At 41.5% G+C, this 16,347-nt stretch overlaps 1 protein-coding gene across 1 annotated transcript; it reads left to right on the top strand.

The window, feature by feature from the left end:
* The first annotated feature begins 244 nt into the window (after nucleotides 1-244).
* LOC129861009 (protein Wnt-7a) lies at nucleotides 245-10,403 on the top strand. The gene is made up of 4 exons (XM_055932019.1): nucleotides 245-712; nucleotides 1,372-1,598; nucleotides 5,022-5,293; nucleotides 8,170-10,403. Exons 1-4 carry the CDS (start codon nucleotides 642-644, stop codon nucleotides 8,650-8,652), a joined length of 1,053 nt encoding a protein of 350 aa, XP_055787994.1. The 5' UTR covers nucleotides 245-641; the 3' UTR covers nucleotides 8,653-10,403.
* The last annotated feature ends 5,944 nt before the right edge of the window (nucleotides 10,404-16,347 follow it).

The following is a 16,347-nucleotide window of genomic DNA, read 5'->3' as shown; positions in this document are numbered from 1 at the left end:
TTCGAGTTGGGCTATGTTTATTTTTGAAGTATAAAGGAAAGATAACATACATAGACACAGTTTTTTTTGACGCTACAGAAATCAAAGTAGTAGCCTATTTAATGATAATCATACGCCATTAGTGAAAATAATATATTCTCATTATCAACGCACAAGATGTACAACCATCACTATCCACTGCGTGTGTGCTTTCATTTATTAGACAGGTAAAAGGCTTACTGAGTAGGTGAACTGACACAACTGGTATAGTTGTGGAGAGATTCAGCCCAGGCGGGATTCCACAGTAGGGCCCTATGTCTTCTCTGAACACGCCCCGGATATATGAGCCAGATATATAGATCATGCGGGTAGCAAATGAACTGTGAGAAGGAGATAATCACACTACAATACTTTCTCATCCTTAGTTTTACCTGTGACACCCTCGCAATGACAAGCCGGCGCAGCAAAGGGGGCACTTAAGGGGAATTTACGGAAATCATTACAGCTAGGAAACTATATCAAATAATTGAGAGTAACTATTGGGGATATTCGTTGGTATCGACTTGGAGTAACTTTGGATACTTGGACAGTGACTATCGGAGAATATCTATCTATTCATCATTTTCGCTTACACATTGCATGAAACTGAGAGTGGAAGCACCATGAGTCGGAAAACTAGACGCTGGATTTTTCGGGTTTTGCTTTGCCTTGGGATTGTCTATTTGAAAATCGGGTGAGTTTGATTCTCATGGGCATGTTCATCTCACATTGTTATGTTCCTAAATATCAGAATATAAAACATAAAGAGTATAGACTATAACAGAACGTTTCGGATGTCATTTTGTCATTTTGTTCCACAGGCTACGTTTCTATAAATTAAACTTTCTTTCAATTATTGTAATTATCCATCTACGTAAACTATGTCCATTGTTCATTTGACATTGGCCCGTGAACAATGCAAGGTTTCTGAGAGTTTGTTTAATTATTCTGTTCCAAAAAGTCAATCGAGTTGATGGAAAATCTGAGTTTTTACAATTAGAAACCACATGACGAAGTTTATTCCGATCTCTTGGCCCATACAAATCAAATACATTAAGTTGATAAATTAAGCTACAGAATGCTTCAGTTTAGTCCTTTCTATTTTGTAACACACTTGTAGATTACTCAAAGACAGGTTCATTGAGTTTAAGGGAATATGTCTCGTATTTCTACAAACCAATAACCTCAAGAGGCAAGGAAAACATTAATTCTGTGCTTTTAAATTGTATATTATAAACATGTACAAAAGTTTTAATATACACGGTTGTATCTAGGAGTTTGAAAACCATGTTGTCCATATAGCAATATCTGGCAGTCACTTTAATTCCATGTCTAACTCTTGTACCCTCACAGTGGTTTTTCATCCGTGGTCGCGCTAGGTGCGAGTATAATCTGTAACAAGATTCCCGGGTTGGCTCCCCGACAGCGGATAATCTGCCAGAGTCGCCCCGATGCCATTATTGTCATCGGAGAGGGAGCCCAAATGGGGATCAACGAGTGTCAGTTTCAATTCAAAAATGGGCGCTGGAACTGCTCTGCGCTTGGAGAGAGAACGGTCTTCGGAAAAGAGTTGAAAGTGGGTATGTTGCAAATCAATTCAAGTTTGGTTAGAGTATTTTTAAATGTAATTTCATTACTGAAAATTTCCACAATTGTATAATATATATAGGCCTGTAGGTTAGCTTTCGCATTGTACGTCAAGAGCGCACAGTGCCGCATGCAGCCAAATGTCCCGTATCCTTTTGAGAACCTTGCATAGCCTATATATTCAAATGATATTTGACACAAGTCGTTTGTTGATTTTCTGAATATTATCTACGGACTCATAGGTGCTAATATATGTCCCCTTTTTAATGTCACCAGTGCGTATACATTCATGTCTTTAGGCTATATATACTTGCATTATGTGTGCGTCGATAACATGGACACACTTTAGAGAAAGGGTATTGCGTGTCCATTTGAGGGCAACATGCTGAGGCAATTACAATATGTTGACTGAGAGATTTAAAAACGTTTCCCATAGGCTATACACTAGAAGTATCAACAGGCAACTTAATTGTAACAGCATACACATTTTCCCAATAACCTAAATTATCATGGTTAGGTTGAAGCTGTGTCATTTACTTCCTATCTCTAAAGTCTAACACTGGTCTTACAAGAGAGAGCCAGAGTGAGAGAAAGGAGAGGAACTGAACAAGTCCAAAAGGTATCAGAAGCCAGCACAGTAACAAAGCTCTTGTGAACATTGACAGCCTGTCTTTTCAGTGCAGCGTAGTCTCCTGAGACACATATTCACTGGTCTTTATCTTTCTCTATCACTGGGTGCTGTGGCTCTCACAGTAAAGACGACAATCTTACCACGGGTATAAGTTACAGTGGATAGAAAGTACAGAGAAATAAAGTCCTAAAATACTGAACTGAACATACACAGGGGAATAATGAAAGACAGGAAAGGTTCAAATGAAGTACTGAAGCTACCCGGTCAGGCAATAGCATCGATGAATGTATTGGATGTATTTGGGGACACAGGGATGGCCTACAGTAGATGCAGGCTCATGGCTGGTACAATGGAGGCTGAACTTGTTCAATAAGAACTTTTCCATGTTGTGCCTATCAAACATGCCCTGGAGTTGTCTGAAGGACTTCTTGGATTATGCTCCTGTGCATAATATTGCACAAAGTCACAGATACTCTGGATAACAGAGCAGCTGATGTTGATCCCAATGTGATCAGACATTCGGCAGATGGTGAATCTGTGGCAACCACCAGATTGTTGCATATTCAGGGTGCAACTAGAATGTAGTCTAGGATCTTATCCTATCCCAACCTGGAGTTGGGCTCTTCAACAGAGTCTCGCACACAACACATGTAACTAATAGCATTGTAATAGAAAACTGTTGGTGTTTAAACCATCAATGACAAGTAGCTACACTCTTAGAAAAATGGGTTCCAAAAGGGTTCTTTGGCTGTCCCCATAGGAGAACCCTTTTTGTTTCCATGTAGAACCCTTTCTACAGAGAACCCAAAAGAGTTCTACCTGGAACCAAAAGGTTTAAACGTGTACCAAAAAGGGTTCTTCAGAGGGTTCTCCTATGGGGACAGCTGAAGAACCCATTAAGGTTCTAGATAGCACCTTTTTTTAAAGAGTGTAGACTACAGTATAGCTACTTGTCATCTTCTGATCTCTTATTACCCTTCATACAATGCATTACTATAAATCCACAACTAGTGCGTTCAATAGCAGTTGGCAATATTATTGGTTGGTTGGCACTATGAAAAGGTCTTTGCGATCTACAGCTGTTGGTGTGAAAGGCATAATCCTCTCCTGCTGTTCAAGTGAAAACGGTGGTCTTTCACAATATGTTTTCTTCATGAATGAGTGGTTTAAGACATTGAAGAGTTTGGCATGGACAACCATGCAAAATAGATTGGTTTCACTGATCAGATTAGTGGTTAGAAATGAATGCCATTGTTGATGTCTAGCGTGAGTGGGGTGGAGCTTGCATGCTCTCACTTGTGGCCTAGGAAAGGCAGCCTAGGGTTTTTTTGTTTGCAGGGGTGCAAGGTGCATCTAATGTTTTTAGTATTTCAGTAGTTTTTCAGTAGTATTGTGTGCGTTGCGTATCAACCAACATGAATACTGAAATAACATTTTATTAGACTTTTTAAAAATAGACTTTTCTACATATAACTTGGTGCAATAAGAGTATTCATATTCAACACTTCAAAGCATTGCTTCCGTTGCTTTTAGGTCTTTCCACTCAGGTCTCATGACAAAGTACTAAATAATTCCTACCCTCCTTTGTTTTGAACCAATGATCTGGGGAAAAATGAACAGCGGAGCAGCCAGAACTGACTGACTTTATGCTGGCACACCTTCTTTTTTTGGCTCGGGGCCAATCGAATCTATAAAAAACGTCCACATAATTGATGCCTCAATATGAGTTTTTTTCCAATGGCAAGGGCACAGATCCAAGATGTTTATCAAGAACAGGGCAGCAGCACCTAGTGAATCTGTGTTCACCAGAAAGTACCGAGGATGGTATCATGTTTGTTTTGAGGAAATGTCAACTGGAGGAGTTTGTTTACATAGATATGATGGATATTGCCATCAGTAGCTTATTGTTTGTATATACTCTAGCTACATAACTTCAGATGCAGATATTTCACTCTCTATGCATGCACACAGAGAATTCATGTTTGGTTAATAATAAGATTGATATCTGCGACCCATTTGTTTGCATCAGGAAATAATGTTAAACTAAACTAACTCATTGGAAAATTATACAAGTATGCACTTGTACATTAAAGCTTGGTATTAAAGCTTGGTATAAGCCAGTTTCCCTGTTCCCTATTTACTTATCATCTTGAGACCTTGAAATACATGCTGTGACTAAAATATTTTTGCAAGAAGCTCTCTCTTTAAATCATGACAGGTTAACCTTAAACTATTTGCCGATAATTCAAACACCCCAGTGTGCGTAAATGATTTGTTAGTCGGACCTTGGGGAGATAACCTCTGGATCAAGATCCACCCTGCAAGAATACACAGAGCGTACCAGGCTCTGATCGGATCAATAGCTCTTCCTTCTCCAAAGCCCTCTCATTCATACTGCTTTATTGACTTGGAAGTTCACAGCCATTTTGGTTAAAAGGCAGGCCAGTTTCCGGATGACTGTAGTCATTGAGTGGTCGTGAGTGAGACTGACAAAGAGTTTGATATGAACACTCACACTTCATGGTTAATCTGCTTTCAAATTGCTATTTTTCAACATACAGTATATTTTATATACACCATTTAGACGGAAGTATGTAATGAAAATTCAGATTTCCTCCCTTATCCCTGTTCTATTTATCAAGTGGTGAAACATACAGCTGTAGCACCATAAATAGATGCATTATTCCTGATATCAGATATCTCTCAGATATCACACTCATTCATCATTCAAATTATGAACTGCAAGTCAGTAAAATACTCAAGTTCCTCCTATGTTCTCTCCTAGGCAGTAAAGAGGCTGCGTTCACCTATGCCATCATTGCGGCCGGAGTTGCCCACGCCATCACTGCAGCCTGTACGCAGGGAAACCTGAGTGACTGCAGCTGTGATACGGAGAAGCAGGGTTTCTACAGTAAAGGCCAGGGCTGGAAGTGGGGAGGCTGTTCAGCAGACATCAGCTACGGCCTGGGCTTCTCGAAGGTGTTCGTTGATGCCAGGGAGGTCAAACAGAACGCCAGGTCTCTCATGAACCTGCATAACAACGAGGTGGGACGCAAGGTACGTGACCACCCACTCCAAAACTTGTTTCTTTCTCCATAGGGAAGGCTCCTACAAATGTGCTATCTTAATTTGAACAGTTTCTCAATGCAGTAAAATATTCCTGCAGCAACAGGAAATGTTAATCATTATGTGGATTTTAATTAATGGACATTTCTGTAGGGGTTGATACATTTTCTGTTAGGGCAAATCAAGTCTGAAATGTTTACGTGGAAATTATGAGCCTTTTTAAATCCCAAATATACTACAAGTTTACATTTCCTGCTGTGCAGGAAAATCCTCTGAAACAAATTAAGATAGCACATCTGTAGATGGAAGGCTCCATGCATTTTCAAACAGAAAGCCAGATCTCTGATGAACCTTCACATCAACGAGGTGGGATGCAAGGTACATGACTACACCACTCCATTTCCTGTTTCTCTCTCCATAGGGAAGGATCTTAGATGGAAGGCAGCATGTATTTTCCATGGTAAAAATGTCATCCCAGCAAACCGAAACTGGATCCCAGAATATTTAATTAGGTGATGTAGGACCATTCTCCAAAAAACATTTCAATACAACAAAATCTGAGGGTAGGTCACTCAAAAAACAACAACGTTTTTTGTGGTATGAAAACATCAGACAAACATAGATTTTTCGGAACAATCTCAGTACTCTCTTATAATTTCTTTACTGTAATCAGGAACTAGTTTCTTGAAGATAAAATATGCTGTAGTTTACCCAAACTGGTACAGAGAAGATTTGAAAGTAAAGACCGAATCTAAATCTGAGACCGAAGTGTTGGTTAACGACATGGCCTTCCGAATGTAGGCTAGACCTCAGTAACCATGGCTGTTGTGATTTAGTAGTCTCCACCATGCTCAGAAGCGGGTGGACCTTGCCAAGGATCTGGGCATTGGGGCCAAGATTAAACAGGCAGTGAAATAAATGGAAGCTTTTAGGGGGGGAAGAGCAGTTTAAGTGGCAGGGTTTGATTACGACCCAGATCTCTGGGCTGAAAACAAATTGACACTGTACACTAGAGTGTACACTATGCTCTGCACTTTTGGGAGAAGATACAGTTACTTCAGGTTTATCACAATACCTAAATTCCTTGGATTGTCTGATATTGCAGAGTCAATCACTTATTGTGTGTGATAGTCTTGTGCCACAGGTTTCTATGTGATACGTATTGTCCATAACCTCTCCTAACATCGTAGAATCATATCTACTGTATCACCATGTCTCTTGGGAGCGGTTACCTGCCTAACGAAGACTTTAAAGCAACTTATGTGAGTCACCTGCTGTTTTGTATGGCTTGTAGTCTGTCAATGACTAACACTGTGGCAAATCCCTAGAAACAACCAAGATGGATCAAGGACTAGGGACTGTTCACATTCTCAGATCAAGGCTCCTGTGCATCCATGGCTGCAGCAAATAATAGATCAGCCCTGAAACTCCAGCAAGTCTGCAAGTCAAAGAAGAAGCGGAATAATTGTGCCAAACAACTTGGGCGAGGCTCCTTAGCAGTACACTGGAGTTAGTGAAGAGGAAAGAAGCACCTCTCCTTCCAGAGTCAAGCCTTACCCCTCTCTCTCTCTTCTTTCTGTGCCACAGAGGCCTGATTCAAACCACCAACACGTACCCAGACAGACTGAAAAGCCTTCACTCACACATTGTGCTCAACAGCTCACTGTTGCCTTTCTGTGTGGGGCCTGAATTCATCCCGCTTATCTAGACAGCTAAATTGCCTCTCACAGTGAGACGGGCTACACTAGTGGATTCAGATCAGTTGGGCTTTTTCTTTTTTCCTTCTCCTTGGTAATAAATGGCCTCTCTGTTTTGATAGTTATCCCCCCTCCTTTATTTATGCTAATCAAAGCAGTGACACTGAGCAGGAGCGCGGTTCACAGCCCCCAGGTCCAATACGACCAGACAAAGCCTGTCACAAGTGTTGGTCACAGGGCTACTGATGGATTAGGAACTGGGAAGCCAAGTGTTGTCTGGTATACCACGGAGGCCTAACTGCAAAGACCGTTGTTTCTCCGCACTTTCATGCATTTGTATACATTTCCAGTAAAAGGCACTAAAATACAATCTGTTTTATTGATTCTAGAATTTGTGGACATGGAAAATCAATATGCATTGTTCTTATGCAACATAATTAAAGGTTTTTCACTTGTCATTGATTGCGGGAACTCTCCAAATCTCTATCTATTTTAGCATGTAGATAGTAGATACCAAACAAACTCCCCATACAATTTAGTTCAAGGAATTGGGACAAGTACATTAGTGTAGCTATAGTGTTGGCTGTGCCTTTTCGGGTTGAGATAGCAGACACTTGTAATAGTCATCGGAGCAGGCTTTAACAGTAATCCACATCATTCAGCAGCTTGTCCATTCACTCCTACACACAAGGAGACTGTAACCTGATCCAGAATTATGGCTCCTGTGTACAGTCTGAATAAAGCTACTGTTTTCTAAAGGGCTGTTGTATTCACAAGTAGCTAGTTACTGATCTAATGCTGCACTGTGCACACAATGTTACCCACTTCCTTGACTTTTACATACCTGAGTCTCAGAGTATGTCACTGTGCTATGTTGCTATTTTCAGCAATCAAACTATGTAGGCCTGTAATTTACTTCAACATCCACTGACTCTTGGGCCTGCACAGAATGTTTTGATTTCAGAGGATCATGTTATTATGACAATAAACATGGAACCCTTGGGGCCATTATCGTGCAGTATAAGTGCATTATAAACATAATAGTATGGTATGTTTGCAGATGCTTTTCTTTTTCAATTACCTACTTTTATAAATAGTGATAGAAGCTTCAGCAGATGGTTTGCAAGGCCTGTAAAGGTAACCTCTCTGGTTGTTTGTTTGTGTGTCTAGATCCTGGAGAAGAACATGCATCTGGAATGCAAGTGTCATGGTGTTTCGGGCTCCTGCACCACTAAAACCTGCTGGACTAAACTTCCCAAGTTTCGCGAGCTCGGCTACATTCTCAAAGAGAAGTATGCCCATGCTGTGCACGTGGAACCGGTCAAAGCCAGCCGCAACAAGCGGCCCAAATTCCTCAAGATCAAGAAGCCCTACTCCTACCGGAAGCCCATGGACACAGACCTTGTGTTCATTGAGAAGTCCCCTAACTACTGCGAGGCGGACCCGGTGACAGGCAGTATGGGGACGCAGGGCCGGATGTGTAATAAGACTGTTACGCAGCAGATCAGCGGCTGTGACCTGATGTGCTGTGGACGAGGGTACAACACACACCAGTACTCCCGCGTGTGGCAGTGCAACTGCAAGTTCCTGTGGTGCTGCTACGTCAAATGCAACACCTGCAGCGAGAGGACAGAGGTGTACACCTGCAAATGACAGTATTTATTGGACCGTTGTGTGTGTGTGTGTGTGTGTGTGTGTGTGTGTGTGTGTGTGTGTGTATGTGTGTGTGTGTGTGTGTGTGTGTGTGTGTGTGTGTGTGTGTGTGTGTATATGTGTGTATATGTGTGTGTGTATATGTGTGTGTGTGTGTGTGTGTGTGTGTGTGTGTGTGTGTGTGTGTGTGTGTGTGTGTGTGTGTGTGTGTGTGTGTGTGTGTGTGTGTGTGTGCATAATGGAAACTTTTTTAGGTAATGGATCATTGCTGTTTTTGCAGCAGTACTGCAGCAGCAGTAGACATAAGCAGAAGATGGAACAACAGCGAATTTGTCTGCACACAATGCTCCTTCTTCCCTCTCATTGGACATATACTGAGATGCCTGCAACAGATCACCATAAAGGGAAACACACTGTGTCCTGGATGGCAGGATGGGACAGCCTCAGGACATGAACTATAACACACTGCGATATCTGCCAGCCAGCCAGCCTATGTTTTTGGACTAGGTGTCAATGCTGAGACTGTTAAAAAGCTATGGATGGATGTGTACTATCTGTTGACTGTAGAGTGAATGGATTCCCCCAACGCTCACCATAAATCAATGCTGGATATAATGCTGGACTGTGCTACTACTGTAGTTCTCTGTACCTGTACACTCTTAGAAAAGGGGTTTTGAAAGGGCTCTTCAGCTGTCCCCATAGTATAACCCTTCCAGGTAGAACCCTTCTGGGTTCCATATAGAACCCTCTGTGGAAAGGATTTTACATGGAACCCATAAGGGTTCTACCTGGAACCAAAAATGATTATTCAAAGGGTTCTCCTATGGGGACAGCCAAAGAACCCTTTTCGGTTGTAGATAGCAATTTTTTTTCTAAGAGTGTAGCTCAATAAGACATGCTATGCACAAATGAAATTAAACAGCCATCGGGAATATTTAACACACTGTATTTAGAGACAAATAAATCATATTAATTTATTTCATAAAGAAACTACTGATTTTATCCATTATGGAGCAAGTCTTAATTGTGTAGATGCTGGGTTCTTCCCCAATGAGAGTTTTTGTTATTGTTTTGTTTGTTAATGCAATCCAAAATAGAACTTAGAGTCATACACTGGAATTAGGTCAACCTGGAATATTATGTTGCTCAGATTGTTCCAGGTTAGGCTGGTAATAGGCTACTGACATTGACTTTCTCATGAGTTTGTGCTTAATCTGAAATCGTACCCCATTCCCTTTGTAGTGGCTCTGGCCAAAAGTAGTGCACTATATGGGGAATAGGGTGCCATTTTGTACGTGGACTTAGTCTTCCTTCTGTTTGCTGCTAGTCTGGAGAATCCCTCACTGTGGTCTAAGGGCATCAACACTACTGTCTGTGTTGAATGACAATGCTCACCTCAAGCTGACTAAATTTAACAAGACATATTCAACCAGACACTCTTTTTGGTAAATATTGGTAAAGAGAGTATATTTTGAAAAAGCCTATTTTTATATAAATGTCTTATTTATACTATTTCTTCTGGCATAATTCAATATCACACTCTTCCCTCTTTATCCCTCTGTAAAATCCATGTGGGAAAATGTGCGATCTTGTGTTTGCCACTGCTGTCACTTCATTGTTGTACTGTATACTGTATGTTATTTGGAACCATGTGTTTGTCCCTGTGAATATATGGCTGTGTTCAAACTGCTTTGTTTACTGCACTTCATGACTGCTATGGTTGGAATACAGGAACGGGATAAGACTAACAAGCCATGACTCTGAGGGTTTCATTTCACTACTAACCCTGCAGATCTTTATTTGATCACCCTGTTGTAGGAGAACTTTCCTGCACTCTAAGAAAGGTCAAACTTGTAGTGTATTTCAGCTTTAAAAATACTTACGTTTGTAATTTCCCCTTTGAAATTTCAGACTTGAGTTAGCCGAAAAAAATGTATGAATGTATCAACCCGTAATTATAACCCACATAATAATTCACATTTCCTGTTGCTGCAGGATTATTTTCCTGCTGTAGCAAACTGGCTCAAATTAAGATGATACATAACTTGCACGACAAGAGAGGCAGCTCAAATTGGTTCTGATTTTCAGCCTAAATATAGCCTGGTCTCTAAAACCACAATGTTATTACATATTAATCACATGTTAACTACACATTAATTAACTATGGGCTTTATTACTTGGACTTTAAGTTGATTGTATTGTATGACAGTTTTATGCTGCCATTAGGCTACAACACGCCACATTGAGCAAACTATTATTTGCTAAAGACAATGAAGCTAATAGACCATAGATATCATATGTGATCATGGTAAGGCTTAAATGCTTAGAGTTAAATCAATCACTGACACGGTTCACTCTATGGTTGCAAACTGTGAAGTAAGCAGGGGAAAAGAAAAAGAGACATTCTTGGAGAAAGTGCCGAAAGTTATTCAGACTTAATTGAGGGCCCATCTTGGCCTCAGACTGGGAAGGACGCGGTTGAATGTAACGGAGGAGAAAAGCGTTTGTGCGCTAATGGTAGGATGTTGGTGTAATTGATGAGGCTGGTTGGGCTGGCTGTCACGGTGGTGATGACTTGCTCAGGCAGGGAGGAGTTGGAGCTGTCAGCTGATAGATGACCAGCACATCTGCTTCATTCACTCCTAAAGCCCCTAGTTGCTACAACAACTCCCTCTGCACCCCAGAAAATGTGAGGCAGTCCAAAGGAGATGCCGGCTGACATGTCAGGGAAATGTTAACGATGCTCAAGCCCAGAATCGCCCACTTCCACTTTCCTAATAAAACTAGACCAGGGAGAGAAAGGTGTTAACGGATAACTTGGTTGCAATGACCCTCTGAAATAAAGTTATATATGAATTTGGCCAATAGCTCAATATTTTACAAATTTTGTGGAGACCACTTACATTCCTACAGTGAGGGCCTTCATTCATTCCCTAATAAAATCTTTTTCTGATGTAATATTCTGTTCCAGGGCCGTATTCATAGAGCATCTCAGAGTAGGAGTGCTGATCTTGGATCAGTTTAGCCTTTTAGAATAATGAATGGATAGGGTGGGGGGCTGATCCTAGATCAACACTTTTACTCTGAGACACTTTATGAATATGGGCCCAGCGCTTTAAATAGGGGTCCGGCTGCACCTGAAGTACTCTAACAAAAATTATACTGGAATGTATTGCGATTGTTGACCCCTGAAGAGGGTTGTAACTGTGACTTATTTGTGGTTGAGAGAAAAGCTTCCAGTGTTCATTGCTTCAATAGAGTCCAGCATAAGAAAAGGCAGCTGGCTAAACAGCCCTGGTTAAAGTTAAACCAGGGTTTGTGTTGAAAACTCACCACATTATCACATTGTCTAAAGAAGTCTTCCCGCCCTCTACATCTCTGAGGATCTAATTTGGGTCATTTTAGGCCAATTCACACTCACTTAGTCTTCAGCTAACCTTTCAATGACTGTGGAGAATCTCAGGCTTGGGTAGATTCTGTGAATGATGCGTCCTTATGTCAGAGCTCCCCTAATGGTTCAGCATCCATTTATGGTGAGTAATAATTAAATGAGGTGCTGTTACAGTCATATTGTCAGTGACCTAAAGAAACCTTCACATTGGATCTGTTTGTGTTTGTGTGTGTGTGTGTGTGTGTGTGTGTGTGTGTGTGTGTGTGTGTGTGTGTGTGCGTGTGCGTGTGCGTGTGCGTGCGTTTGTGTGTACGTGCAAGGACGTACGTGTGTGTGTGTGTGTGTGTGCGTGTGTGTGATCCACCTGCCTTGTGACTCAGTAAGATCTACACCACAACAGAAGACACAGTCTCTGCCACACCCCCCACAAACACACTGTTTCATCAAACCAAAACCCCATGTTCTTTGATATCACGGCATAAGCCAGACACTCTTAATCAAGTTAGAGGATCACTGCAATACTAATTATACCCTTAACTGTGCTTCTCCATAAACAAGACTGTGTCACTGCCAAACCATTTAGGGGTGTAATAGACATGTCACTCTGAACTGGGGGGGTTGTACCCTTTGAAGGTTTGTTTACAAATACACAAGCACAAACACACACACATGTACACACACACACACACACACATTGATGCCAGGGGTAGCACCTGCGTTACCTGGAGATTGGCGGTAGTGACTGATTTATAGTTAGTAGTCTGGCTGTTCTCTGTGTTGTTGCTGGAGGCTTGCCATGGCTTCCCTATCTGCTGATGAGACCTGCTACATTAGGGCAGCCATTCAGTCGGCTGTAGCTAGTACCCACCGTCTAAATCACTCATTATTCATTTAAAGCACTTATAACTTATTCATCCTCAATATCACCTGTTTGGAATAGTGATGAGATTGACCGTCAACAGGTTTCACCTGATGGAATCTAACATCAGTGAGTCTTTGGCATCTATTTGAGATGCAGATGACAGCAATGTAGTCTTACCACTAATGTTGACATACAAAACACAGAGTTCAACTTATTTTATCTTAATTCAAGGCTTTTGGTGCCGCTCACCAGATTTGGCACAGAATTTAATTCTATAAAAATGTCAGCTCTACTCTTCATACTCACTTCAAATCAAATCCAATCAATGTGTATTGGTAGCATACACGTGTTTAGCAGATGTTATTGCGGGTGTAGCTTAATTGTTGTGAGTCTACCTAACCATCCAGAGGATTAGAGTCCAGCGATAACATTTAATCTTTCCAGCTTTGATTTGTGAACAGGCTGGCTATATATGGTATGCATACAATGACATCTATAGTAGCGGGAGGTGACTCACAATTTCACGGCATTAAAAGTTTAAAGAAATTGGAAATATATACTTATTTACAGTATCTTAATTCAAAACAAACCAGCCTCTATGTGTCAGAACAATAATTAGCTGGTTTCAAGCACTTCACTCATAGAACACCAGTAAAGACAGTCATTTGGGAGAGGGGGAGGAGAGAGAAAATGTGCTTTCCACTCGTCTGTCTGTCTGTCTGTCTGTCTGTCTGTCTCTCTCTCTCTCTCTCTCTCTCTCTCTCTCTCTCTCTCTCTCTCTCTCTCTCTCTCGCTCTCTCTCTCTCTCTCTCCCCTCTCTCTCACACTGTCCATAAATCTTCTGACACATGATTCTGTCAGTCACAGGTACTTTTGTTTTTCCTCTGGTTGGGACATGCACAAGCACCTGAGCTCTGCAGCAGTAAATTGTAGAGTACAAGGTTGTCTTTATGCGATTTCTCTGAGATATGGGCACATACACTCATTGTGCAGTCTCTTAACAATGTGTGCGTGGTGTTGGAGGCCATGCGATTGAAGCGGCAGATAGCCGACAGTATCCACTCCCCACAAGAGAGATCCTCCAAGCAACCCTCACAAGGTCTATCTGATTTCTCATGTAAACACGTTTGGCATGACAGCCTCCTGGAATTGTCGTCAGGAAGAGCCCCTGACAGAGGTCTTCTCAGCTATCTAGGGGACATTCAAGTGGAGGATACCCGTTCAAACAGCCCCTGTGGTGGAGAAAGCTCCTGAAATATGTAGTCAGGGCACAGCAATGCATATGAGCAATCAAGAAATGAGACCTTTGAGTGCACTGTTTAAAGACCGTCTTTGATGATTGTCCATGAGCTGTGTAATATACTGTAATGCAGTATCGTCAAAAGATCTCAGCGGCCCCATGCAATACTTTTCATTTTTTCTCTGTGAGTAGTTTGAAACAGGGTATGGAAGGCCCTCATGCCCGCCCCCCTCTCTGATAACGTCACCTGAGCCAAGCTTACAGTAATCTGCCGACGTCTCGGGCGTCCTGACACGGGATGTTTTGAACAAAAACACCAACCTTAGTGTAACCCCACAAGGCCCAGAGACACTTGGGAAATATCCCTGATCTTCCTCCAGCAGTATGTCTGCCGGCAAGCCAGCCAAGCTTTCCTCTCTGGTTGACAGTGCAAAAGGTTTATAACTAACCATAGAGTTGCTCACTCTCACTGTCAGTCAGTAGTTGCCGACGGATTTCGAAAGCCCTCTCCAACTAGTGTTCACCTCACCGGTTCAACACACATAGATGTAGGATCTTAATTTGACCACTCTTTTGTTGCTGAGAATTTTCCTGCACAGAAGGAAATGCAGATGAGTTTCATGATTTACATGATTCAGTGAAAACATACACTAACACAATGTTATATTAACAGTATTGCACTTTTCATGTAGCCTAATTTTGGCCAGCTAATAGCCTAACTACCGATCAAACATTATGGACTAAATGGTCAAATTCAGTTGCTGCAACATTATTTTGCTGCGACAATACTGGTCAAATTAAGATCCAACATCTGTAACCCCATGATCTGGGAACTGGGAAGAAGAAAGGAACAGCATCTAACTTCAAATTGAGCCAAATCTTCTCCACTTTTTCAATTAAAGAGACTTACTCTTCAGACTACTCCTTCATATTAACATGTCAAATGTCATGTTTCTTTGATGTTGAAGTGGTGATGCCTGTCTTAGAGAACGGTGAGGAAAGATGCACAAACAAGTCATTGTGGAATAAACATTCTGTGTGTACTTTACTGATGGTGCCATAGCTTCCAAACCCTGTCACTTGGCTGATGGGTTCAGAGGGAGTTGCAAGGCATTCTCTCCTCCAGCATCTTGCTACCTGCCCGGACTTGCTACTAAATGTATCATTGCAGAGAGCCATGTAACACTTTGAGCTGATGCTGCCAGTTTAAATAACTAAGCCATGTGGTCAGAGCTATTATATCATTCATCTTCTGTTCATCGACTCCTGTTGTGCCAAGTGATGGATAACACCCAAGGCTGTAACCGGGGTTTGAGTTTTAGTGAGGTTACAGAATTTTTTTTGAAAGTTGAAGCTCATTTACTGCATTTCTATACATTTAAACAACTTTAAAATGCTATTTGAAAAAACAAGCAAAAATGACCCCAGCCATTATCACCTTGGCTGCTGTAGGTTCATTCACCTCAGTTGATCTACAGACACATAACCTATTAGCTATACAATTGCAATGTTATACCCCTGAAAGGGGGGAAATATGAGAAATTATTCACAATGATACATACTGTAGCATCAGCAACGATACAAAAATGTCTGACATTCTTTAAACTGTATTGTTTGCATTTTGATTGCATTTGAATGTAGACAAAAGGACGATAGGCCATGTAGAGATGTTCATATGGAAACACATCTTCTTCTTTTTTTGTTCCTAACTTGTTTGACATGATTAGTACAGATGTTCTCAGGGACATGGGGCCCGAACCCCAAGTTTGGGAACCACTGTACTAACCTCTCTCTCTGCTTGCTTCCTCTCTCTCGCTGTCTCCTCTGCTTCCTCCTGCATGCATTGCAGTCTGCATCAGCCTCACCCCTGAGCGCCACATCACTGTCTGTCTCAGCCTACTTTCTGTAAATCAAAGTTATGAGAACTTGGTAGCGTATTTTTTGCTCCTGCTGAGGTAGGTTCCGTTTAACGTTAGCATCTTACTTCATCCTAGCTGGCTAAGAAATACTGGCCAGAGCCTTTCAAAGTTAAGACAATAGAAGTATCTGCCGGCAGCTATAGCCACTTCACTGACTGACATCCTCTATCTATGAGCCACTATTTACCAGTTGTGCACTCATTCTCCGAGACTCGGTTTTTGCATGCTTGGGTAGCAGTTTTAAAAGGGGGGAAGGTTTTAAAATTGCCTTTTGTCCAGCATC

This window comes from Salvelinus fontinalis, chromosome 8 (genome assembly GCF_029448725.1).
Source record: "Salvelinus fontinalis isolate EN_2023a chromosome 8, ASM2944872v1, whole genome shotgun sequence".
NCBI lineage: Eukaryota > Metazoa > Chordata > Actinopteri > Salmoniformes > Salmonidae > Salvelinus > Salvelinus fontinalis.
Note: the sequence above shows the minus strand (reverse complement) of the source record. Positions and strands in the feature narration are given on the sequence as shown.

What these genes read in the sequence shown, in the direction of transcription:
- LOC129861009 (XM_055932019.1), top strand. Translation starts at nt 642, where the DNA reads ATGAGTCGGAAAACTAGACGCTGGATTTTTCGGGTTTTGCTTTGCCTT. An exon ending in CGGAAAAGAGTTGAAAGTGG is followed by an intron (nt 1,599 to 5,021) that starts GTATGTTGCAAA and finishes GTTCTCTCCTAG; the next exon opens with GCAGTAAAGAGGCTGCGTTC. An exon ending in ACAACGAGGTGGGACGCAAG is followed by an intron (nt 5,294 to 8,169) that starts GTACGTGACCAC and finishes TTGTGTGTCTAG; the next exon opens with ATCCTGGAGAAGAACATGCA.